Consider the following 27,068-nt stretch of genomic DNA (forward strand, 5'->3'; position numbering starts at 1 on the left):
CGTGAGCCCTGTACCCCTACAGTGTCTAAGCCAATTCTTAGACACGAAGTGCAGTACTGTCATTAAGAGTATCTGGTACTGGGAGTTTGTCATTACGAACACCACAGCACCATAATGGCTTTACTGAAAACTGTGAAGTTTTGTATCAAACTTCTCAGCACATTAAACCCACACTGATGCCAGTGTGGGATTTACTGGAAAATGCACTCAGAGGGCATCTTAGCGATGCCCCCTGAAAATCGACCAGCCTCTGGTGGGTTCCCTGACTGGTACACACCAGCCTGCCACTTCGAGACATGTTTCAGTACCCCTGGAGTGGGAGCCTTCGCTCCTTGAGCCCAGAAACAGACTTTCTTGGACAGAGGTGTTCACACCTCCCCCAGGCTAGGAAGAGCCATCTGGAGCAGGGGAGTTTCAAAGGCCTGACAGCCTTTGCAATGCGACCCACAGCCTCTCCTGCTATCAGAGCAGGCTCCTTCCTGTCTCCCCTCCTTTTTGGTGGGAAGAATTAGAGCAGCCCAGAAGGTGTGCCCACCTCTGCCAACTCCACCCCTCAGGTGAGGGAGGCGAGGTGAAGCCCACTCTTCAGTGCCCGCCAACTTGCAGATGGCAGGCACTCCCCCCAATCAGGATTAGGGCTTTTGCTTACTCCCCCACGTGGGGTGAGCACACCCAGGAATTAGTCACCCTAAGGTCAGTAGCTCATTGACTACGGACCTCGAGACCTCTAAAACGCTCCCTAAATGCATTATTTATGGGGCAGCCCTGAACCAAGAAGGCAGACAAACTAGAAGAAGAAAAGGAGGACCAAACAGCCGTGCAGAAGCAAACAAGAGGAGGACGCCCACTGACTTGGCCCCAGCCCCATCGGCCTGTCCCCACCTCGAACCTGCTCCAGCGACATCCAGATGTGTCCTGCAGCCAGCAACCTCGAGAATCCCAGAGGACCTGCCAGCCTTCCATCCCAAAGACTGTCTCCTGTAAACACCGGATTGGTTCAACAACAGACTCCAGCTCCGCAAGGATCCACAAGTCTGCACCACTCTGCACCCATGCCCACGGCCCGAGTTAGAGAGGCCAATACCAAGAGGTGGTCTCCCTGGCGATCCTGACCCAAGATCAGGTGACCCCTGACCTACCTCCAGCCGACGCCTGCAGCCTCATATTGGAATGTCCCCCCAACTGCGACCAGGAGCTGGTTAGAAAAGATCCGAACCTAAATGTACCCCTGCACCCGAAGCCCCATGGCATTGGGTTGCCCAACAGACGGTGCCTAACCAACCCCCAGCATCCCAACTTACCTCTTCAAGTGGTGGTCACACCCAGAAAACCTTCGTCCCCGAGCCTGCAGTGCTTTTGCAAACCGGAGACTCCCCATTGAAAGCTAAAGGGCGCCCGACGCCACAACAGCACTCTGCATCCGGCCGCCCCAGTGCTGCTGAGGGTGCATCTTTTGTGCTGGCTTTAACCCCCATTTGCCCTGAGCTTAAGTCCAGAAGCTTTGCTCCCACAACCCAGTGGCCTGCTAGTCAGCAGCCACCAACCAGAGGCCCCCTATCCCCCATTGGATAACATTGGGCCTCAGCACTGCCCTAGTGCCGCTGAGGGTGTAACGAGAGTGCATCCTTGACCGTGGGGGACCCCTGAGTCTACCTACAGCATACCAACTCCCACAACCGAATACTTACCTTTGAACCGATAACCCTATGTTCGAGGCATATGAGCTGCAGATCACACACTAGCATAGTAGATCGCCATCTGGTGTTGGGCGCGGATGCTTGCACCTTGTTGTTGTCTTGGAAGAAGTCTTTATAGTCACGAGATAGGTGACTCCTCCCTGTTTTTTTTCGCCATTGGGTTCGGATGCAACTTTTCCGCTCCGATTCGAAATCTCAATTTCAAACTTTTTCGAAGCGCAAAACTTCCAAAAAATCATTGGATTCACTTTCATCTTCGACCCGACTTCATCGACTCGATTCCGGTCGTCGACGCGGGCCGCTGGGCCTATCCACGCCGTAAGTCCTACGGCTCATGGAAAGGACGCCATTTAAAAAATGCCCCCCAGTGTGGAGCAAAGTTCCCGCACAGTGACCATCACAAGGTCTGCAATCTGTGCCTATCACCTGAACACGACGAGTCCAGCTGTCCAGCCTGCACATCCTTTCGATCGAAGACTATTCTGGATCGAAGGGCTCGACGACACATCATGGCGCAGAGACCAGTTCCGGAACCAGAGGACATCTTTGATGAAGGCCCCGAAGTCCCGGAAGAAGATTCCGAAGCTCTCAATAGTGTCAGAGGCAGAAGACTCAGACGACCCCATCACTCCTGGGCAACGAGTGAGTACTACTGCCCCTACCCTAACCCCTCCAAAACCGAAGGCAGTGGTCAAGACTTCGCCTGTTGGCCCCAGTCGAGACCGAAAACATCCTTCAGAAGCCCCTTCCCCGGGGTCGGCTCCGAAGAAAAAGGGACAAGCCTTCCGGTAGCTCGGGACCGATCAAACCTCATGTAATTGCCCCGCCAGCGCCCTCGGCACCGAAGCCTCCAAAACGGCCCCGAAAACCCAGAGGCCCGTGGATAAGCCGGCTTCTAACGTTTCCAAGCCTAAAGATCTGGCTTCGCTTCCGAAACCAACATCCTCGGCACCGAAACAGAAGCCTAAGGACTCTAATACGCCTCCTAAGGCCAAAGACCATAAGGATCAACCGCAGCCTCGCTCGGAACCGAAAAAATCAGCACCAAAAGCAGTTCGCGAGGAACAAGAACTTTTTTACCCAGATCCTATCGATCCAAGGCAGAAAAAGATTTATATAAACCCAAAAACAGGACATGTCACGGCTGTTCCATGTAAAAAGAGGAAACTGGACACACCACTTGCTCCAGTTCCTGTACAGAAGGACTCTGCCACATCACCTATCTATGCCTCCTTCTCCTATACTGCCTTCTAACCCACCTCCTCTTCCTAAACCACCCTTACCTCCAACTTCTCCACCACATACACCACCTCCAGATGATGATGACGGGGGGGGGATATCCGAATGACCCGTTCACTGATCCAGATACCTCACCACAAGATGATTGGGCATACCCTATCCCAACAGATCTACCAAACCTCCCAGACCCACAGCCATATCCCTCAAAACCATCTCACCCAGATGATCACCTTGGGTTTGGACAGTTATTAAATAGGGCTGCACTTTATCATGGTGTCACAATGCACTCAGACGCTCCAGAGGAAGACTTCCTCTTAGATACATTTGAACAATCCTAAACGTCAGTGCAAATATTACCAATGATAAAAGGAGTCATTAAGCATGCCCCCAAAGTATTTAAAGATCCCGTACGTGCCAGGATTCTTAACCCTAGAATAGATGAGAAATATAGGCCTGCTCCTGAAGATCCTACTTACATCAAAGGACAGTTGCCTTTGGATTATCTAGTCGTTTCCAATGCTAGAAAGCGCGCCAATTCCCAGACCTCCGGGGATGCGCCACCCCCTGATAAGGAATCAAAATTGCTAGAAGCTTCTGGCAAAAGGGTAGCGGCACAGGCAGCCAATCACTGGCGTATTGCCAACACACAAGGACCGCTGGCACGATATGACAGAGCACATTATGACCAGCTGGAAAACCTTTCGCAGCATCTGCCTGACCAGTATAAAACCCAAGCAAATTACCTTATTCAAGAGGGCAAGCTAATTTCAAATGCGTCAATTAAATGTGCACTTGACGCAGCAGACACTGCCTCTAGATCAATCAACACCAGTGTACTCCTTAGGTAACATGCCTGGCTGCGCATTTCAGGCTTTAAGCAGGAGGTCCAGACTACCCTACTTAGTCAGCCGTTCAACCAAGAACAGCTTTTTGGCCCGATTGTGGACACTGCACATGAAAAAATGAAAAAGGACACCGAGACTGCTAAGTCCATGGGAACGTTATTCTCCACAAACGTGTGGCTCCTTTCGTCGCTCTTTCTATAGAGGAGCCTCCAAAAACATGGGTGCAGACACCTCATCTTCATTGAAAGCCACTACACAAACATCCCCCAGTAGAGGATATTTTAGAGGCGGATACATAGGAAACAACAATAAAGGAAGAGGTTGAGGTAATAACACTCGCACCTCCCCGCCACAAAATAGTGACTTTCCTCCGCTCCCCCCAGACCATTCCACTCCGGTCGGGGGCAGATTAACACAGTTCCTACCTGTCTGGAATTCCATCACAACAGACAGGTAGGAACTGTGTTAATCTGCCCCCGTCCAATGTCCGCAGACCATCTTATGCTCCTCAAACAAGAGGTTCTCTCACTGCTTCAAAAGCACTCAATAGAGCCAGTTCCCTTAGAGCATCAAGGGACATGGGTCTACTCACTGTACATCCTAATATCCAAAAAGGACGGGACTCTGAGACCAATACTCGACCTCAGACCCCTAAATCTGTACATACTCAGATCATTTACATATGATCACTCTTCAACAAGTGCTCCCGCTGCTGCAACAAGGTGATTTCCTTGCCACACTAGATCTCAAGAACGCCTACTTCCACATTCCCATACATCCTGCTCACAGGAAGTACCTAAGGTTTGTAGTGGACGGACAACACTACCAGTTCAGAGTCCTTCCATTCGGAGTGACCACCGCACCCAGAGTATTCACGGAATGTCTTGCGGTAGTAGCAGCACATCTCAGAAGACAACAAATTCATGTCTTCCCATACCTAGACGACTGGCTAATAAAAGCCAAGTCATTCGACCAATGTGTCCTACACACTCACCAAACCATCCAAATGTTACACAACTTGGGGTTCACCATCAACTACACCAAGTTGCATCTCCAGCCCTCTCATATACGCCAATATCTAGGAGCCACAATAAACACCTCCACAGCGCTAGCATATCCCAGTCCAGCCAGGATAGCCAGTATACAAACTCATATCACAAAATTTCAGAACCAACACTCTCTTCCAGCCAGCGTGTTCATGCAACTCATAGGCATGATGGCATCTTGAATCTTCATTGTGCCTTATGCAAGACTTCAAATGCGTCCCTTACAGGAATGTCTAGCGCGTCAGTGGAACCAGGCTCAAGGACAACTTGCAGATCTGGTGTTGGACAGCCGCACACATCGCTCTCTACAGTGGTGGAACATAACAAACTTATCCAAAGGACGGCCGTTCTTCGAGCATCTTCCACAGATAGTGCGGACTACAGACGCATCACTCACAGGATGGGGAGCCCATCTCCTCGGACACACAACTGAGGGCAAATGGAATACTCAACAAAAAGTGCTCCATATCAATCACCTAGAACTGCTGGCAGTATTCCTAGCATTCCAACTACATGTACAGAACAAGGCTGTCCTCATCCGGACGGACAACATCACAGCCATGTATTACATACAAAAACAAGGAGGCACACTTTCTCTGCAGCTGTCCCAGCTCGCACAGAACATTTGGAGATGGGCCATTCCTTAGAACATATACCTACTTGCAGAACACCTTCCAGGAGTTCACAATCAGATTGCGGATCTGTTAAGTCGACAGACGCAAGATTCACGAGTGGTAACAACATCCCCAAGTTCTACTACCCTTTTTCTAAATGTGGGGCCAACCAGACATAGATCTGTTTGCCACACATGAAAACACAAAATGCCCAACCTTCGCCGCCAGGTTTCCGCACCCGGAGTCAGAAGGCAATGCGATATGGATGAACTGGTCAGGCAGATTTGCGTACGCTTTTCCGCCTCTCCCACTCATTCCACTAGTGGTACGCAAGCTCAGGCAACAATCTCTCAAACTGATCCTAGTAGCTACCACGTGGGCACCCCAACCGTGGTTCACAACACTACTGGAACTCTCACTAGTTCTACACCAAAAACGACGTCTTTCCCTGTCCTTAATAACCCAGAACCATGGAGACATCCAGATCCAGGTCAACTGAATCTGGCGATCTGGCTCCTGAAGTCCTAGAGTTCGGTTACCTTAACCTTCCACCGGACTGCATGAACATTATCAAAGAAGCCAGAAGACCTACTACTAGAGCTTGCTATGCTGCAAAATGGAAAAGATTTGCCATTTACTGCACTAACAATAATATACACCCACTGGATGCCTCCATCCAGAACATCATTTGCTACTTACTACAGTTGCAAAGATGTAACTTAGCATACTCATCCATACGGCTGCATCTAGCAGCACTCACAGCTTACTTACAAAATCGACAACACTTGTCACTTTTTACAGTCCCTGCGATTAAAGCCTTCATGGAAGGACCTAAAAGAATTATTCCTCCTAGATTACCACCCTCTCCGGTGTGGAATCTAAACATTGTTCTTACTAGGCCCATGGGACCCCCATTTGAACCTCTACATAAATGCGAACTGCAGTTCCTTACACGGAAAGTAGCTTTCCTTATTGCAATCACATCTCTCAGAAGAGTGAGTGAGATCCAGGCTTTAACCATACAAGAACCATTCTTACAATTACATCGTAACAGTGGTTCTTAGGACAAATCCAAAAGTCATATCTCCTTGTCATCTTAACCAGTCAGTGGAGTTACCAGTGTTCTTTCCAAACCCAGACTCTGTAGTGGAGAGAGCTCTTCACTCCTTAGATGTTAAAAGAGCCCTTCTTTATTACATTGACAGAACTAAATCTTTCCACAAAACAATTGTTTGTAACTTACATAAGGGTAACCCCATTTCCAAATCAGTGATTGCAATGTGGATAGTTAAATGTATCCAAATATGCTACCAAAAAGCTAAACGCACATTAACAGTTCTCCCTAGAGCGCATTCCACACGCAAACTAGGGGCTTCCATGGCATTCTTAGGGAACATTCCCTTAGAAGACTTTGTAAGGCAGCCACATGGTCTATAACACACACCTTCACTAAACACAATTGTGTTGACGTACAAGCAAAGCAACAAGCTTCTGTGGGCCAAGCTGTCCTTAAAACTTTATTTCAAACTACTGCAACCGATACAGGTGACCACCGCTAGGGGAGATACTGCTGTATAGTCTATGCTAGTGTGTGATCTGCAGCTCATATGCCTAGAACGGGAAATGCTACTTACCAGTATGCATCTGTTCTTGGCATGTAGAGCTGCAGATCCACACACGCCCACCCACCTCCCCGAGACCTGTATCTGTTCCAGCATTGTCTTACTTAGACACCACACATGGACATCTCTTTTCTACAAACTCCATCATTTCCCATCATGGCGAAAAACAATCTAACGATGGCCCATGCGCACTATCGTCCAAGGGAGGAGTCCCCTATCTTGTGACTACAAAGACTTCTTCCAAGACAACAAGGTGCAAGCATCCGAGCCCGACACCAGATTGCGATCTACTATGCTAGTGTGTGGATCTGCAGCTCTACAGGCCAAGAACAGATGCATACTGGTAAGTAGCATTTCCCTTTCCTCCATAGGATAACATTGATGTTTTTCTGTGAAAAGTTTTTAAGCGTGGAGTTGGAAAATCTAAGAAACCCTTTAAAACTGTAACTAAATAACAAAAACGCTTTTACTTACCTGTTACAGGAAATGTCCCAGTGTAGTATCCAGGTATACTGCACTGTGTAAGAAAAGTAATCTGTAAAGTAATCTACTGGACATTCTACTAAAAAGCCGAAACAAAGTATATGTACAGTATCTCAAAAGCATTGCATTACTAGTAACTCTACTGTAATCAAATCAAAGTGCATATTCAATTGCAATTCAAACTGTTTACAACCTGCATTGCTACTGTAAAGTATTAATTGCTTATCTGTGCCAGGCTTGCTTGGTTCTAGAAAATAAAAGAATATTTTTATACAAAAACAATTGGTCTGAAGTTGTCGGAGTGTGTGACATCATTTGCTGACTGAGTGGGTACAACAAATGCTTAATACTGTCCTCTGCTTCAGCCTTACTGCTTGACCACAATACCACAGATCGAGAGTAAGGTACTATCTACTTTTACCTCTGCCTACCTTTGGGGTTCCACTGAACTCTGTGCACACTATACCTTACTTTGGTACAGTATATACAGAGCTTGCTTCCTACAACGAAAATAAGGACCGAATGGGCCAAGGTCATTCTAGTGGCTCTGGATTGGGCACGGTGAATGTGGAATCCAGAACTCCTGGGTTTGAGCATATGTCCTCCAGTCAGGCTGCCCCTCAGGGAGGAACTTCATTATTGGAGACTGAGCGGCGACAGCCGAACACCTTCAACCTCCAGAATTGGTTGAAGCAGCCAGGCATCCTTCAACAAAAACTGCATACGCCAGTCATTAGGATAGATTTGTGGCTTAGTGCGGCACCCAACAGATAAGATCCCTCTTCAATTCATCTGATGTTTTGTTTGTTTTTTCTCTTGCCCAGCAAGGTTTGACTTTGGGCACAGTCGAGGATTATCTTTCACCCTTGTTAGGGTTGCCAGATACCCCTCATTCTTTTTCACGGCTACCATTTCTTAAAGGGCTGCAACATATTTCCCCTTCTCTCTTTGAAACGCCCCAATGTTATTTTAATCTGGTCCTGACTTATCACAAAGTGCACTCCTTTCACGCTGCTTCACACCTGACCTTTATGGCTCCTTACTATCAAGACTTTGTTCCTCTCCGTCATCACATCGGCACAGCGTGTGAGCGAGCTTCAGGCTCTTAGTGTCACATCTTTCTTCCCAGACAAACTGGTTCTGGGGACTTTGGCCGTCTTTCTAAAGAAAGTTGAGACGCCTTTCCACATCGGTCAAACCATCACCCTGCTGGCATTCTATGCTCCAACTTACCACTTTAAGGAGAAGCAGGCGCTGTATCACGTGGATCCAAAACAGGGCTCATTCTTTTACATTGTTTGTACCCTAGACCACCTGGTTGACTATCAGCTCTTTATGGGGCTCACTGGAGCAAAATAATGCAAGGCAGTGCAGAAGAGAACCATCTCAAGCTGGATAGTGCTCTACATAAAGATCTGCGACATACTGACCAAAAAGCAGCATCCAGAAGGCTTATTCCACCAGAGAAAAGGCTGTTACCTGTGTATTGGCACAGAGTCCCTCTCCTAGATGTCTGCCAGACAGCTACATGGGCGTCCTTCCATAGGTTCACAAAGCACTAATAGATGCCCTCTGTGTGCATTTTGCATTAAATCCCTCACTGGCATCAGTGTGGGTTTAATGTGCTGAGAAGTTTGATACCAAACTTATCAGTTTTCAGTGTAGCCATTATGGTGCTGTTGAGTTCATAATGACAAACTCCCAGCGTCATATACTCTTAAGGGCAGCACTGCACATTCAATGTCTAAGAATAGACTTAGACACTGTAGGGGTACTGGGCTCATGCACCTGTAACCTAACCACTGGTATAGTGCACCCAGCTAGAGGGGTGACTGATCTGTGCCAGGGTAGTGGGTTGTAGGCATGGCACACAGGGATGTGTTCCATGTTGACTCTTCACTTTGTTCTGCACCAAGACACGCAGCCTGCAAAGGCAGAGTGTGTGTGTGTGTGTGTGTGTGTTGAAGGTACAGGGCCTCCAAGGGTGGCACAATAAGTGCTGCAGCCCTTAGAGGTCTTCCCTGGTCACAGTGCCCTGGGTACCTGTGGTACCATTTACCTGGGGCCGACCTGTGGCCAGAGATGCCAATTGGGTTTGGGTTATTTTGGGGAAAGAACACAGGCCCTGGGAACCTGATTGGCAGGGACCCAGGGCACATCAAGTAAAAAGTGCATCAGTAGTCTAGCAAAAGGGGGGTGGTTACTGCAACAGAAACCCAGCTTCTCGCAAGCACCAGTATGAAACAGGCTCTTCCTATCTATACACCTGCATCTCAAATAATGTTGAGTAGGGACCCTGCTGTAATGATAGTTGCCATTGGTGGTTTAGCCACCAAGTATTAAAGGCTATCTGTTCTTGGATGTCTTCAGTGATTCCTTCATGGATATGTCCACTACAGACGTTCAGTAGGACATACACCCTAACTCTGATGACCCCTCACCACACCCTACGGCATGGAAGGAGTTGAAACATAACTCTTGACGATAGCGCTCGGACATAAAAAGCTGACACGGGATATTGGTAATCTTGTCAAAGGAAAGCCACAATCCAGGTCTTTGCTGAAAAATGTCTCTTCATGATCTCTGAAACACCACTACCTACTTATCTAATGGATTCAATAGAGGACCTAGCCACAGATACCTCCACCCCCTTAAGATGTTCCCTACATGCCTTCAACAGTGACCTCCCTTTCTGGAACTCTAATACAATGGCCCGATCACAATGATGGAATTAAACCATGCCGTTTGTTGACTTGTTATTGCTGCTTCTTTGCTTCCCTCCTATCCTCATTTTATTCTCATCATAGGGCCATCTTCACTATAGGGCAATTGCAGAGAGCACTTGCGTAAACCACCACCTTTTCCCAAGTCTGATCAGCCATGCACTCAAATGCCCAGGTTCAATAGTGCCTCGCTTGGTATCTCCTCTTCCATGGCGAAACATCCCTAAATATATGCTCACCCCCTTAGTTTGAAAATCATGTAATTAGTGGCCAAGGGATGCTCAACTAGCGAAGCAGAGATCCAGTCCGCAGTCTACTGTTCAGGCATACTTGTGACTCAACACATACCTATAGTTACCAGCATAAATCAGTTTCTGGATTCACATGCTGTGCATTATGCCACCATCTAGCGGTTGGGTCCATAATTGTCCCAGTTTTCCTCCACACCCCCACACCCTTGTCGTGGGCCACCATTTGGAGCTATATCCATTCCTTGTGTGATGTCAGACAGTGCCTTAGAAGTTCCTGTGCGTGGGGGCCATCTTCAGATTCTTTTTTTCCACCGTTGCGTCTGCAAAAAGGGAAGCAACTCTGAATTTTTGGACGAAATCCATGAAGTTTTGGGGGCTTTTAGGAGAAACAAAAATGATCTAGAAAGCAACGCCTTATGTATAAACTATGTATGTAGTGACCACTGGATGCTCAACTAACAAAGCAGAGATCCAGTCTACAGTTTGAACATACTTGTGGTTCAACACATACCTATAGTTCATCCATACTGACCTGCTACAGTGCCATTTCCCCCCCCCCCCCCCCCCCCCCCCGATTACCCCAGCAGAACTGGCATTGCCTTCACTCAGCCCCATAACCTCAAGCCCGCAAACTAGCCATTACATTGGGTTAGAAGTCGTGTTTTTCCATCTGGACTCAGTAGGTGGGATAATCCCTCTTCCCACTAGGAAATAAATGTCATTAAGGAGGTCCAATTGTATTAAGTAATATCTCTGAGAATACTCTGAATAGAGTCATATATCTGATGCAACATCGTTGTGCTCCAAAACCACTGCTTATTGTCGAATAAAGGTGGCTGGCTCTAAGGTCGAGCCAGCCAGCTTTCTTGAGGTGTGTAGAGAAATCACAAGAGTCTGCCATCTCACGTAGGCACTCTGGTTTGCAGAGTCGGACCCTGTATCGCTGATGGTCTGTGTCCCCAGCGAACAAATTATTCAGATGCGGTCCTCGTAAAACAAAAGTCAGATCTGAAAGAAACACGTAGTGATAGATTCCTTATCTTAGAATTACCCCCAGGCGTCAGACTGGCACCGGAAAGTTTTCATCAGCCTTACCCATGCACGTTGGTAGGTGGCGTTGTGCGGCTCCGCGTCCGCCGTTGGCGTCGTGGTCGCCGAGATGACGTCGTGGCAGCTACTCTCACGCTGACGTCAGTTCTTACTTTTTCCGTGCCAGCAAGCGCAGATCCGGAAAGAGCAAGTACCCCCAGTCACTTTTGACTGAGTTTTTCGAGGCCTTTTGTCTCACTTTTTTCGAGTCGATTGACTCCTGGTGTCGTAGGGATGCCCGGTTTTAACTGTGGAGATGGTCACCGCATGATGTTGGTGACGGACCCACACCGCGTGCGTCTCTGCCTGAGGTGTGACCACGACTCCAAGTCGTGCCCCGACTGCCGGGCCATGGCGCCAAAGATTTTGCGGGAGCGGTCCTGAAAGTTGCTGGAAGTCCGGCAGTCTGCTCCGTGCCGCTCATGGTCCCATGGGAGGTCGAGGGACCGGTCGCGGAGCCGTCACCATCGTTCCTCTGGATCTAAGTCTGTGCACTCGGGGTCAGGTAAGTCGAAGCATTCCCAAAAGGAGTCGAAGAAGCGTCGTCGCACCTCGACTTCCCCTCACCTGTCGCGTGACTCGGCTGTGGGCGCAGGTGGTGCCACCCCCGCGGCTCCAGTGGAGCCTGCGACGTCGCCCTACCCGCCCTTTCCGGGTCCGTCGGCAACGCCTGCTCAGGTGCAAGAGTTTCTTGCTGCCATGGCCTGACTCTTTGGGCCATCTGGCCCCGCCGGTGCGGCTACAGACCTGACTGGGGGTCCTGCCCTTCCATCGCCGGCGGCTCCGGTCCTGGCGCCATAGGACCCCCTGGATCCGGGCTCGGATCCCAGGTGACACCGGTTGACTGGGAGGGGTCTGAGGACCCTCTCACACAACAGTGTGATTAGGATCCGGACTGGGCAGAGGATTTGGGGGATGCCAGTGGTCTTGACACCTCACCTGACCTTGGCATGCTGTCTCCTCCTACCGTGGCTACGGAGGAGGGAGCCAGTTACGCAGTGGTGTCGTGTAGGGCAGCCAAGGCCCTCCCCCTCAAACTCCCTACAGTGGCCGTCAGGACTTACCTCCTGACAAAAGTGCTTCAGACGGCGGCAACCTCTTTGGAGCCCTTGCTGCCATTTAATGATGCACTTTCTGAAGTTCTTTTGGGCACTTGGTCCAGGCCCAACACAGGGCCGCCTGTGGACAGGAAAGTGGCCCGACGCCATCGCCCGTCTCCGAGTGACCCACTCTTTCTCTTCCAACACCCCACTCCCGAGAGCTTGGTTGTCCAAGCCTCTGCTTCCCAGAGCGCGTTTCCTTCCTCACCTCCAGATAGGGAATCCAAGAAGCTGGAGCAGCTTGGCAAGAAGCTGTTGTCATCTGCCAGCTTAGGGCTGCGGTCGGTGAATACCGCATGCCTCTTGAACCGTTATTCCCACTCCGTGTGGGATATGGTTGCGCAGGTGCTGCCCGACTGTCCGGAGGAGGCAAGGACATTACTCTCCCAAGCTATAGCATCTGAGAGAGACGCAGCAAAGTTAACTATTCGTTGTGGGCTTGATACCGCCGACTCGCTGGGCAGGGCGATTTCCACGATGGTGGCGCTTTGGCGCCACGCCTGCCTGAGGACAACTGGCTTCTCAGGGGATGTCCAGAACACTTTGATGGACATGCCCTTTGATGGCATTCGCCTTTTTTTTGGCAATAAAGCGTATAGTGTGTTGGAGTTAAAGGACTCGCGGGCTACGGCCAAGTCCTTGGGCCTGTCGGCCACTCGCTCTCCTCCACCTTCTGCTTTTCGCGGCCACGGAAGGAGTGCCCCAATACATTAGTTCCAGAGCCACAGGCCTGTGCAGCAACATCCTCAGCGCGGATACAGGAACCGTCGAGGCAGTTCAGGGGGCCAGCGGGCGGGTCAGTCCACCTCCACCCCCGCAGCATCCACTACAAAGCCTTTCTAGTCCGACCTTTCAGGCTCCTCAAACGCCAGTGGGCGGCAGAATTCGCCATCATCTCCCCCACTGGCGCAACATCACATCGGACAAGTGGGTGCTGCAAATTGTCTGAAGGGGCTACTCCCTCTCCTTCGAGACTTCCCCTCCAGCGATGCCACCTCAGTACCACAGCATGTCGGGAGACCATCTTGCGCTTCTTCAGCAGGAAGTCACGGCCCTCTTGACCAAGGGGGCCATCGAGCGCGTTCCTGGGCCAAAAGTAGGTCGTGGTTGTTATTTCCACTACTTCCTGGTCCCTAAGAAGGACAAGGGTCTGCGTCCTATCTTAGACCTTAGGGACGTCAATCGCTTTCTCTGGAAGGAGAAGTTCAAGATGCTCACTCTTACTCCAGTCTTGTCTTCCCTAGACCCGCAAGACTGGATGGTAGCGTTGGACTTGCAGGACGCTTATTTTCATATCCCCGTCCTGTCGGCGTTACCTGCGGTTCACGGTAGGTCACGAGCACTTTCAGTTCACCATGCTCCCTTTTGGCTTACCAGTGCCCCTCGGGTATTCACTAAAGTGATGGCGATGGTCGCAGCTAGTCTGCGCAGATCAGGTGTTCCAGTCTTCCCCTATCTCGACAACTGGTTGTTGAAGGCGTGCTCGCCCCATGCAGTCTTCTCCCACCTCCAGACTACGGCCAACCTCCTGCATTTGCTGGGGTTCTCCAACGTGCCGAAGTTGCACCAGATTCCTCTTCATCGGAGCAGTTGTGGACTCTGCGCAGTTTTGGGTTTATTCTACCGAGCAGCGAGTCGGGATATTCAGGCTATGATTCAGATCTATAAGCCTCTATCCCAGGTTTCGGTCAGGATGACCCTCCAGCTACTGGGCCTGATGGCCTCCTGCATCCTGTTAGTGGATCGTGCCAAATGGCATATGCGGGCTCTGCAATGGGACCTGAAGTTCCAGTGGGCACAGCATCAGGGCAACCTGTCTGATCGCGTCTAGATCTCGGAGGGCACTGCACGACAATTGCAGTGGTGGCTCACGAATCGCGATTGGGTCAATGGCAGATCCCTCTCCCTTCCCCAACGGAAACATTCAGTTGTGACGTACGTGTCCCTTCTGGGATGGGGCGGCCACATGGGAGAGGCGGAGATCAGAGGACTCTGGTCTCCGGCGGAGTCCCGGCTCCATATCAACCTTCTGGAGCTTCGGGCAATCCGTCTTGCACTGAAGGCATGTCTTCCCTCTGTCAAGGGGAGAGAAGTGCTGGTGTGTGGTACTGCAACAAACAGGGTGGGGTGGGATCGTGGACCCTATGTCAAGAGGCTCTGCTCCTCGGGACATGGCTGGAACATCAGGGCATTTCCCTGGTGGTTCAACACCTGGCGGGTTCTTTGAACGCCAGGGCGGACGAGCTCAGCCGCAGGTGCATGATGGATCACAAATGGTGTCAGAACTCGTACGTGGCGCAAGGTCTGTTTCAGCAGTGGGGAGAGCCTTGGTTAGATCTATTAGCCACCAAAGCGAATGCGCAATGTCATCAGTTCTGCGTGTTGGAATTTCAAAGGCGTCACTCGCTAGGCAATACCTTTCATCGCGAGTGGAGTTGCAGTCTACTATACGCCCTTCCGCCTATACCACTTCTACCCAGAGTGCTGAAGAAGATCAAACGCGACCAGGCCCAAGTCATTCTTGTGGCTCCGGACTGAGCTCGAAGAGTATGGTAGCCTGAGCTGCTCAGCATGGCTATCGATCCCCCGATCCGACTGCCTCTTCGGGAAGATCTTCTGTTGCAGCAACAGGGGACGGTCCTCCGCCCGAACCTGTCCAGCCTCCACCTCCTTGCGTGGAGATTGAGCGGCGGCAGTTGACTTCTTTTGACCTGCCTCCCAAAGTTTGTGATGTAATCTTGGCAGCCAGGCATCCCTCCACTAAGACGGTATACGCTAGCAGGTGGAATAAGTTTGTGACATGGTGCACAGCAAAGGTTGATTCCTCCTTTCTTTGGCCCAGCAGAGCACTGCTCTGGGCACTATCAAGGGCTATCTCTCCGCCATTTCAGCCTTTTTACGGCTTCCAGATCAGCCTTCCCTTTTCAAGTCCCCTGTTGTAAATAGATTCTTCAAAGGCATTACTCATCTTTTCCCTCCTGTTCTTTTCATAATGCCTCAGTGGGACTTGAACCTGGTTCTGACATACCTGATGTGTGCTCCATTTGAGCCACTTCACAACTGTCATCTTCGTCTTCTCACTTTAAAGACCGCTTTCCTGGTGGCCATCACCTCTGCCAGAAGAGTGAGTGAGCTCCAGGCTCTTTCTTCTAAACTTCCTTTTCTCTTTGTCCATCCGGACAAAGTGGTTCTAAGGAATCGTCCATCCCTTCTGCCAAAGTTTGTCACTGCCTTTCACATTGGGCAGACCATCACATCACCCACTTTCTTTCCACCTCTGCATCCCTCAAAAGAGGAAGAGAGGCTCCTCCGTCTGGACCCAAAACGTGCGCTCTCATTCTACATGAACCCCACACAATAGTTCCGGGTGGATGACCAGCTCTTTGTTGGCTACATGGGCGCCAAGAAAGGTCGGGCCGTGCACAAGCGGACCATCTCTGGGTGGGTCGTTCTTTGCATAAAAGCATGTTATTCTTTGGCTAAAAAGGAGCCTCTGGGGCTGCGCGCCCATTCTACCAGGGCGACAGCAGCCACTACTGCTTTGGGACGGGGAGTTCCCTTGCATGACATTTGTCAGGCAGCTACGTGGGCCTCGCTGAACACATTTACCAAGCATTACTGCCCTGCCAGCCAAGTCCGGAGTGACTGCTTCTTTGGCTGTTCTGTTCTCCAGGACTTTCTGGTGTGATCTTGGATCGCAGATCCACAACCGGAGTTGGTATTGCTGGGGTATCTAGTCTATCACTACGTGTTTCTTTCAGATGCACAAGTTACTTGCCTTCAGTAACGATATATCAGTAAGAAACAGTAGTGATAGATTTTTTCCCGCCCCACCCATCGTCCCTGTTCTGCAAACTGATTTCTAGGGTTAAGGTCAGCCCTTTCAGGGCCCTAGTTTCCGGGCACCAGTGGTCAGTTTCCTGCATGGCTCTGCGTTCCTGGCACGGAAAGTCATGTACAGAACTGCGTCAGCGCGCGAGGGCGGCGTCTAAGTAGCTGCCGCAACGTCATCTCGGCGACCATGACGCCAATGACTGACACGGAGCCTTACAGCGCCACCTACCAACGCGCAGAGATACTGCTGACGAAAGCTTTCCGGATCCAGTCAGACGCCTGGGGTTAATTCTAAGGAAAGGAATCTATCACTACTAATGTTTCTTACAGATCCATCAGCTTGGACTGCCCATTTCCTCCCATATACTAATTCCACAACCTTCCCAACACGCCCTACCCAGTGGCCGTATTGCCCTTTGTCCTTACCCAACACGCCTGACATTTCACTTCTCTCCCTCTTAGACATACTTTGCTTAAAGTGCTGGGTTAATATGCTCCATCAATGTTGTCAGACTATCCCACTATAGGAAACGCAAAAAGATCCTTCTTTGATTTTACACCCAAGAGTCAGACATTGCCCTTCAGTTGACTGATCGCTCAGAGTCCCAATCAGCGAAATTGATAAATATTGATTGCAGGTGGTGGTCTTCAGTACTTGCACTTCTCTCTGATGCCAGTGAGTGGAACCACTCAAGCAGTTTTAGAAGATGTTTAGCTATCCTCATATGGAAGTCCCTTCCCCATAAGCTGCTCCACATACCAGATCCGAAAGGCGGATATCTTTGAAATAAACTGATGGATGCCTGATTGGCAGTCTGGTCTATACAAGCTAGGATATCTGTATTGGGTTATTCCTTTCCTACGTATCCCAGATTTTCACAGAAATCGGCTCTTCGTGACGGACAATGGCCAGAGACTGGAATCTGGTACCTGATCCACTACTAGACTGGATAGACCCAGCTGATAGTGGCAACAACTTTAATAGGGTGCTGTTGCAGTACACATTGTTGGACTGTGAGTTTTCAAACATCTGGCGCCTATTACACAACAGTGACTTAGACTGCACATGTTTTTTTTTTTTTTTTTTTTTTTTTTTTTTAACAATTTTTAGGCATTTCTGTAACATCCAATGTTGAAACGGTTGTATGGCAGAGAAGAACGTACACATGTGAAACAAATCAGTAACAGAAGAAAATTGCTAATCCCCAGTGCCCGATATTGTCCATCACGCTCTGTGACTAACTTTCTTGTTTTATGCCCCACACATTTTCATCCCTCTTTTCCTACTATCCGATGCTACCCATCTCGCTCCCTGCTTAATTTTTATTTAATTTTTTTAGGTGGACCCGAAGGCTAAAGTGCTTCCCGGCCGCTCTTTTTTGCACTTCATGCACACTGATTTTATTTTTATGGGGGGGGGGGGGGCATTTAAAGATGGTCACTGTGTGCACACGTCTCAGTAAATACACTCATAAAGCGGCTATCTTGGAATGGATAACTGCCATTTCAAGATGCTTGTCGGGTGTGCACATAATGCACCAATGGACATTTTGGCTGATTTAATTTACTTTTCTCAACATGTTTGAAGTCCATTTAGAATTGAGAAGTAAAAATTAACACGAACTGTCAGCCAATAGGTTAGCATTCTTTTGAAGACCAGACCTGTTGACTTGTTTGAGTGAGCTGTAATTGCATAATGCTGTACAACAAAGGTGCATGTTATTGAACCATGCTAAATTAAATGACAAAGCTTGAAAATGAAAATTTCAAAATGCAACATATTGGTTAAAGGTGATGCTATTCATTCTATCGCTGTTGTATCCCTTGCTATTTTTCTCATGCAAAAAGAAGAAATAGATTACATTGTTTACTAAACATGCATCTGGCAATGAAATGAATGTACCTTGCGAAATGTCCCTGTTCGAGACATGTGTGCTGCAGATACACATGCTTTGCATACTCCTGCCATCTAGTGTTGGGTCCGGATGTTTGCAAGTTTATTTTCTTCGAAGAAGTCTTTCATAGTCACGAGGTGACTCCTCCTTTCGGTGATAGTGCGAATGGAATCAACTCCATTGTTAGATTGTTTTTTCCGCCATCGGGTTCGGACATGTATTGCTGCGCTTCAATTCGAAACTGTCCTTCGGGTTCCCCTCAGTGCTCAATCCACTGTAACCTCATCAGTATTGTTATACACATTTCCCTCTCTCCGCATATCCATTTGATCTGGAAAGTTTCATCTTCGATCGAAAACATAGTGGGCAGCCTTCGGGCCTAGGTGCATCGGTCCATTTTTCTTCCGATCGAAAGGACCCCGTTTCAATGCTGTCCTCGGTGCTGCAACAAATACCCTTGCACCGTTCTACATCAGATCTGTAACTAGTGCCTCTCACTGTGGCACAAGGAAGAAGATTGCGCGGCCTGTCTGTTGTTCTGATCGAAAAAGATTCTTTGAGATCTGGCTCGACGACAAGAAATGCAGCGCCAAAGCACTCCACCTACTCCGGATTACTTTGGAGAAGAATCTGTGGAAGAAGACTAAGCCTTTTCGGTCGCACAAACCGATTCTGACCTAGAGATCGAATTAGAGTCCAAAGACATTCTAGCGGGACAGGTGGTCGTGAGTACTAAAACCCCCGTACCCCATAAGTTATCTTCCACTAAACATAAGGCTTCGGTACTGTAGGAGAGTGGCATCGACTGCATAGTTGCCCCCAACTTTTTGCTGATGTTTTGACTGTTTTATGACACTAGCCAGGCTGTGGCCCTGCTATCCAGGACCCCAGCCTATCTGCTTCTTCTCTAAACTGATGTGAGTACCCTAGGTACCTTCCAGTTGGATACTGAGGACACCCTATCAGCCCCTTGTAGATGGTACCCTAGTTACCCAGGGCATGGGTCCCTCAGAGGCCTACCAGGGGCTGCAGCACTTATTGTGCCACCCATGGGACAGCCATACAAAATGACACCACCAGACCACTACTGTAGTCTGGGTAAGGTGGTGCTTGCACCCCTTACAGGGATATAGGTATCCTGTATCCCACTTAATACAACACACATATCCTCATAGGTTACCCCTAAAGCAGGCCTTGCTAATCCTACAAGGCAGGGTGCTGAAATGTGTGAGGGGGAACCCCTACCTGAGTAGGGCCCCTCTGCAACCTTCGTAAAACTATTGCTGGGTTGTTTGTAGTGTAGCCATACCATACACTCTTAACCGCATTATAAGTAATCGCGATAGCGTCATAACTTGAGAGTGGCTACACAGAACCATATTGTGTTTGGTGTCAAGCATGTAGGAATCATACCCCCAATTCTGCCATGGGACTGAGGGCATAATTCCCCCCTGCTAGAGGGGCGATATGGGAAAAGCGGCAGAATTTAGACACCAATTTAAAAGTGCACAGGTAGAACAAAATGGATGCTACCCGCCACCCACACGACTCTGGCTGCCTGTTGCTGGGCAGAACTCCAGCCACAGGCAGCTGGACGATAGGGATCTTGTTCCAGAGGACACTGGGTACAAGATCCCCCCTTAAGAAGAAAAAAGACATTGCTACAAGTCATTTCCATCCAGCTTTCCCATCCCTTCAATCGTCTTTACCAATACTGCCAGGCTTGGTTCCCCTACACATAACACCACTGGGATCATCTTACACACAGCCTGATTTAGGAGCTGGAGATAATGACAGTGACAATATTCCTTTACCTACAGATCCGTGGGATGATTATGTTGATCCTCCTATAATGAGCCAGACCTATACCCTGCAAAACCTTCACCTCCAGATGATGCTTCCTAGCTAGAGCTAATTTCCAGAGAAGCAGCATAACATGGGGTTACACTGCACAAGGAGACTTTAAATGACATTTTTTTATTTGAGACACTAGGGTCTTTACACAGTTGGCCAGAGTCTCCCTATGTTAAAAGGCATGATGAGACATGCAGATGACGTTTTTAAGGACCCTGTTTGTGCACAACTTGTTAAACCTAGGGTTGATAGAAAATACAAACAATCACCTTCTGCTCCGGTTTTCATTAAAGGAGAGCTCCCTCTAGATTCACTGGTAGTTTCCACCGCTCATAAAAGAGCCAACTCACAGACATCTGGAGATGCACCTCCCCCAGATAAAGAATCCAGGCTTATTGACGTATCTGGTAGAAGGGTTGCTGCTCAAGCTGCTAATCACTGGCATATTGCCAACACGCAGGGCCTGCTTGCTAGGTATGACAGGGCACACTGGGACGAAATGGAAGATCTACTTCAATACCTCCCAAAAGAGCACAAGAAAAAGGCACAAGCTAGTCCAAGAAGGAAAACTTGTATCTAATACTTATATTAGATGTGCACTACATGCTGCTGACACCACAGCAAAAGAAGTTAACACCAGCATTCTCTTACGTGGGCATGCCTGGCTTAAAATTTCAGGTTTCAAACCAGAAGTACAACAGTCTATTCTAAACACTCCTTTTATTAACAAACATAATCTCTTCGGACCTCAGGTTAATGAGGCTTAAGAAAAAAGAAAACGACATGTGGCAAAATCCATGAGAGCGCTGCAATCTCCCTCAATCAGAGGCTCCTTTTGTCGCTCATTCTGTAGAGCAGGGTCTGAAACTACATCCTCAGACCCTAACACATCCTCGCACAAGTCCAACACGCAAGCCTCTTCTGGTAGAGGTTTCTTTAGAGGAGGGTACAGAGGAAACCATTTTAAGTGAAGACGCGAGAGCACGTCAACACGTAGCTCCCCTTCTCCCAATAAGCAGTGACTTAACTACTCTTTCTCCCCTCCACCCCCAAATCATCTAACACCTGTTGGTGGAAGACTTCAACAATTTCTCCCTATTTGGCAATCCACAACATCAGACAAATGGGTGCTAGACATTATCCGACATGGTTATAGCCTGGAGCTCACCAGCAATCCTCCCAACATTCCACCTCGCACTCATAAACTCTCGTCAGAACACCTGCAGCTTCTCAAACAAAAGGTACAAGCTCTTTTAACAAAAGAAGTTATAGAACCAGTTCCATTACAGTACCAAGGTTCAGGAGTGTACTAGTGGTACTTTCTAGTCCCCAAGAAAGACTGCTCCTTAAGAACTGTTTTAGATCTTAGGACGTTAAATCTGTACATACTTTCAGAACATTTCTACATGGTCATGCTTCAACAGGTCCTTCCACTGCTACAGTAAGGTGATTTTATGTCCACACTAGACTTAAGACGCATACTTTTATATTCTGGTTCACCCAGCTCATCGCAAATATCTCATGTTTTTGATAGCAGGAAAACGCTATCAATTCAAAGTACTCACTTTCGGAGTAACTACTGCTCCCAGAGTATTCACAAAATGTCTGGCGGTAGCGGCAGCACATCTCAGAAGATAACAAATTCATGTCAGATATCTGGACGACTGGCTCATCAAAGCTAGCACACACCAAAAGTGTCTAAACTACACTCAGACTACAGTAGACCTACTCTACCAATTGGGTAGAGTCTCACCTTCAGCCTTCACAAATGCAGTCTTATCTGGGAGCGACTCTAAACACTTGCACAGCCCTAACCTCTCCCAATGCAGCCAGAATTCAGAATATTCAATCTCTGCTAATACAGTTTCAGGCCAATCAATACTTAGTAGCCATATATTTTATTCATTTGCTTGGTAATATGGTATCCTGCATCACGATAGTGCCTTATGCAAGATTGCATATGCGTCCTCTACAGGCGTGCTTAGCACGTCAGTGGAATCAGTCTCAATTAACAGATCTAGTGTTGGGAGACAGCCGCACCCATCGCTTTCTGCAGTGGTGGAACACAGCAAACTTATAAAAAAAAGGGTGGCCTTCATTGACCCTGTTTCTCAGATCATGCTAACAGCAGGCACATCCTCACAGGTTGGGGTGCCCATCTTCATAACTTGACAATTCAAGGTCTATGGGACAACAGGTATAAAGCTCTACACATCAATTATCTAGAGCTTATAGCTGTATATCTAGCACTGAAAGCTTTTCTCATCCCATAGGGAAAGTTGTCCCAGTCCACACCGACAACATGACAGCAATGTACAAAAACGAGGGGGGGTGACACATTCTCTGCAACTGTCACGCCTCTCTCAGACAATTTGGCGTTGGACAATTCATCACAGTCAATCTTTTGACAGAGCATCTCCCAGGAGTGGACAATCAGATTGCCGACCTCCTAAGCAGAGTGCGGAAACAATTTCACAAGTGGGAACTTCATCCCCAGGTTCTCCTTCCATACCTTCAACAATGGGGATTCCCACAAATAGATCTGTTCGCCACAGTCAACAACTTAAAATGCCCAAACTTCGCCTCCAGGTTCCCACACCTCTATCCAAAGGCAATGCCGTATGGATGAATTGGTCAGGGATATTTGCCTACGCCTCTTCCTCTCCGTCCATTTCTGGTTTGGAAGCTCTGGCAAACATCCCTCATACTGATTCTAGTAACTCCCACTTGGGCTAGTCAACCATGGTTCACGACACTTTTAGAACTGTCCGTAGTTCTGCATCAAAAGCTGCATCTCAAATCCAGTCTCGTCATGCAGAACCATGGAGAAGTCAGACATCCAAATCCCAAGGAGCTCAATCTAGCGATTTGGCTCTTTTGGATATCTTAACTTGCCACCAGAATGCATGACCATTCTTAAAGAAGCAAGAAAGCCTAACTACCAGAGCATGCTATGCAGCTAAATGGAAACGATTTATTATGTATTGTACTAATAACAATATTGATCTTCTAAATGCATCTACTTAAAATATAATTTGTTACCGTCTGCATTTACAGCATGCTGGTTTAGCCTACTCTTCCATATGTTCGCATCTTGCAGCAGTAGCTTCAGATTTGCAAAACAGATGTCTATCTCTGTTCAAGGTTCCAGTAATTAAAGCCTTTTTTGAGGGCCTTAATAGCATAATACCACCCTGAGTACCTGCAGCACCAGTTTGAAATATGAACATTGTGCTCATGGGTCCACCTTTTGAGCCGTTCCACAACTGTCTGCTACAGTTTCTTTCATGGAAAGTCGCCTTCCTCATTGCAATCACTTCATTAAATTGAGTTGGTGAGCTACAAGCTTTAATCTTGGAAGAACTTGTGTTTCAACTTCATAGAGACGGGGTAGTTCTTCGCACCTACCCGAAGTTCCTTCCCAAAGGGGTTTCTGCTTTCCATATCAACCTATCAGTTGAGTTGCCCGTTTTCTTTCCTCAACCTGATTCAGTAGCAGAACGAGCCCTTCATACTCTTGATGTCAGAAGAGTGCTATTGTACTACATTGAAAGAACAAAAGATTTTCGGAGAACAAAATGGTTCCTTGCATTTGCTGCACCTCATAAAGGCAATCCCATTTCTAAATCTGGCATTGCAAGATGGATTAAGTGCATTAAAATCTGCTGCACTAAAGCTAAACAAACTTTATACCTCCTAGAGCACATTCCACTCGTAAAATAGAAGCATCTATGGCCTTTTTAGGTAACATCCCTATAGCTGACATTTGTAAAACAGCAACATGGTATTTTACCAAACATTACTGTGTAGTTGTGTTAGCACGTCAACAAGCTAATGTAGGCCTAGCAGTGCTAACACTTTCTCAAACCGCTGTAACATCTACTAGTTAGCCACCACTTTGGGAAAATACTTCTATATAGTCTATGCAAACTGGGCCGGACTGGCAACCGAAATCCGCACTGGCAACCGAAGTCCGCACTGGCAAATGGCTACGGCCAGTCCTGCCCTGTATGCAAAGCATGTCTATCTACAGCGCACATGCATCGAACCGATTATGCTACTTACCCAGTAAGCATCTGTTCTTGGCATGTAAAGCTGTAGATTCACATTCGCCCTCCCGCCTCCCTGGGCACCTGTAGCTGTTGCAGTTTTGCATTATTTACATTACATACGCATGTACATCTCTGTACTACACCTAATAATTCCATTCTCTCCTTCTTGTGGGAATGCAATCTAACAATAGAGTTGATGCTCATGGGCACTGTCACCAAAAGGAGTCGCCGCCTTACCTTGTGACTAGGAAAGACTTCTTCGAAGAAAAACAACTTGCAAACATCCGGACCAAACACTAGATGGCAGGGGCTATGCAAAGCATGTGAATCTACAGCTCTACATGCCAAGAACAGATGCTGGGTAAGTATCATAATCCTCCTTTCCAATGGGCTGGAGCTTCTGGTAGCTGTAAACTTTAAGGGATGAAGACATGTACTTCAGTGTGCTGAAGTGCATTGCCAGCACCATGTTTAACACTGTCTGTTTTTCCCTAAATCTGTCCCAGATATCCTGGTGATCCCACCATCTTAAAGCACATTGTAAACAACTGGAAATGTCGATACCAGAAAAAACTGGTTGTGGCATTGCTTCACACTATGTCCTATGCTGCAGATTTTGTGCTGATGACTTTGGCCTACCTTCTTTGGCTCATAGCGGACAATGGGAAGACAATCTTTTGACAGTTATATTTGCGTTTTAGTAGTAGTTTATTTACTCTTTCACCCCTATTTGGATTTAGACACTGTTGTTCAGTGTTGTAAGTAGAATGCTTTAACTTACTGGTAAATAGTGCAATTTGTGTGTGCTATTCCCATGGAATAGGTTTGTATTATAGTATGTCTAAGAATTAGAAAATAAACACTTGAAATGTTGTAAAACTCATTTAAACCTGTAGACTTTAATGTGTTAAGAGTCCGATTACTTGGAAGTTTTCCTTTTGACTATACTTTTATGAATGACTGTCATGCAAATAGTATGTATACATGTTTGCCTTTTGTGTTTTTTTTACTCTTGACATGTAGGTCCTACAGATCGTCAGACGGACGAACCACACCTCAATTAGGTAACGCAAACCCATTGACCCCACAGCCAGCATCTCCAGATGGTGGAAACTGCCACAGCCTGTCTGAGTTTTCGCACGGCCAGTCACCACGAAGTCCAATTAGCCCTGATGCCCTCTCAGCGCCCCTAACCCCAGCTTCCCGTGACTCCCATAGACTACTCTCCAATGAGGACACAAGGTGCTCTACGCCAGAAATGGGCCAAGACGAGCTGGTGAGTGTCATCTCAAAATTTAGATGCTGCCAAAATGTACCACCATTATGTGTATGGCTATGTTACAGCCCAGGTTAGAAATGTTGATATAGTGGGAAAAAGGGACCCCACCATATGTCCTAAGGCTATTGCTAGTCACAACTGAGTTTGATCACCATATAGAACAAAGCCAAGTCGCTTTGTAAGGTCATGGAACGTTGTTATGACTTTAACTATTGTGCAAAATTATGACTTTTTTTTTATGCCTTTCTGGATTTATATGCTATGCACTAGACTACAGAAAGGAACAATAGTGGAGGTAAAAAAAAGAGCAGAGTCAGGGTGTCTACTCAGTCCACTTCCTCATCCACAAAACAGGATTTTCTGTTAAGACCCATACTAGATCTGAGATCCCCGAACGCATTCATCAGGAAACAGTGGTTTTGCAGCGTGAATCTTTTCTGGATTCACTATGCTGTGCGTTATTCCGCCATCTAGTGTTTGGGTCTGGAATTGTAGTATTTTCCCCTTTTTTGTTGTTGGTGGGCGTCGACGACGTAGTACCATTTGGTGCCCTTCTGTGAAGTTGACAGACTTCCTCCGGAAGCCCCACCTTTGGTAGCCAAGTTCAGATTCTTTTACGATATGGAGAAGCTCTTGAGATTGGAGAGAAGAATCGTGGGAAAAACCAAGAAGAATTGTTGGGAAATAACAGAGCGGAGTCTTCCATTTTCATCTTTAAATCTACGACGACCGCAGCTCGACGAAGAGAAGAAATCAAGAACTTCGTGGTCGACCGGATAATGCGCATGCAGGGGACTTCCATGGTGTGGTAATGGACAAAACGCCATTGTAGTTTTGTAAGAACTGCCACCACAAATACGCTCAAAAGGATCAGCATCCGGTCTGTAACCTGTGCCTACCCCTGGACCATCGAAGTGACGACTGTAATGGCTGCTCTGTCTTCACCCCAAAGACGTTGAGGGTAAGAGAAAGGCAGCGACGAGCAAATTACAACATGCAGGGCCAAGGACCACCGCTGCGAGACCTGGGCCTCTCCAGTGAGGAGGAAGACAACGTCGCCGAAAGACTTGAAGGCGACGAGGAAACAGAAGTTTTGGTCGTGGAAGTCGAGCGGAAGACTTCGAAGGAGGTAAGAGTCGTCGACCTCGAAAAAACCAAAGAGTTTCGAAAATCGGACTCTAAAACACAAAAAGGATCCTCTGCTTCAAAGCATTCGGCGACCGTAGCTGCATCCAAATAAAAACAGACCGTAGGATCCTTGGATAAGGACTCCGGAGCGGCAAAGGTCCTTGAAAAAACCAAGACGTCGAAGGACAGTCTGGAGAGAGACCGAGGCAAACTGCGACCGCTTCGGGCGTCGTCAGTCGAAAAACAGAAAGCGGACAATCTAGGCGCCGGAACACACGAGGCAGAGATTGAGAAAAAGTTGAAATAGCGAATATCTT

General features: G+C 47.9%; 1 protein-coding gene across 5 annotated transcripts in view; it reads left to right on the top strand.

Moving 5' to 3' along the window:
• KANSL1 (KAT8 regulatory NSL complex subunit 1) overlaps nt 1–27,068 on the top strand; it is a 1,694,895-nt gene that overhangs the window by 1,650,460 nt on the left and 17,367 nt on the right. For all 5 annotated transcript variants that reach the window (XM_085650272.1, XM_085650270.1, XM_085650273.1 and 2 more), the window contains one exon: nt 25,368–25,620. In XM_085650272.1, the coding sequence (XP_085506398.1) occupies nt 25,368–25,620 (253 nt within the window). The remainder of the gene's footprint in view (nt 1–25,367; nt 25,621–27,068) is intronic.

The sequence above is a fragment of the Triturus cristatus genome, chromosome 1_1 (assembly GCF_964204655.1).
Source record: "Triturus cristatus chromosome 1_1, aTriCri1.1, whole genome shotgun sequence".
Lineage (NCBI taxonomy): Eukaryota > Metazoa > Chordata > Amphibia > Caudata > Salamandridae > Triturus > Triturus cristatus.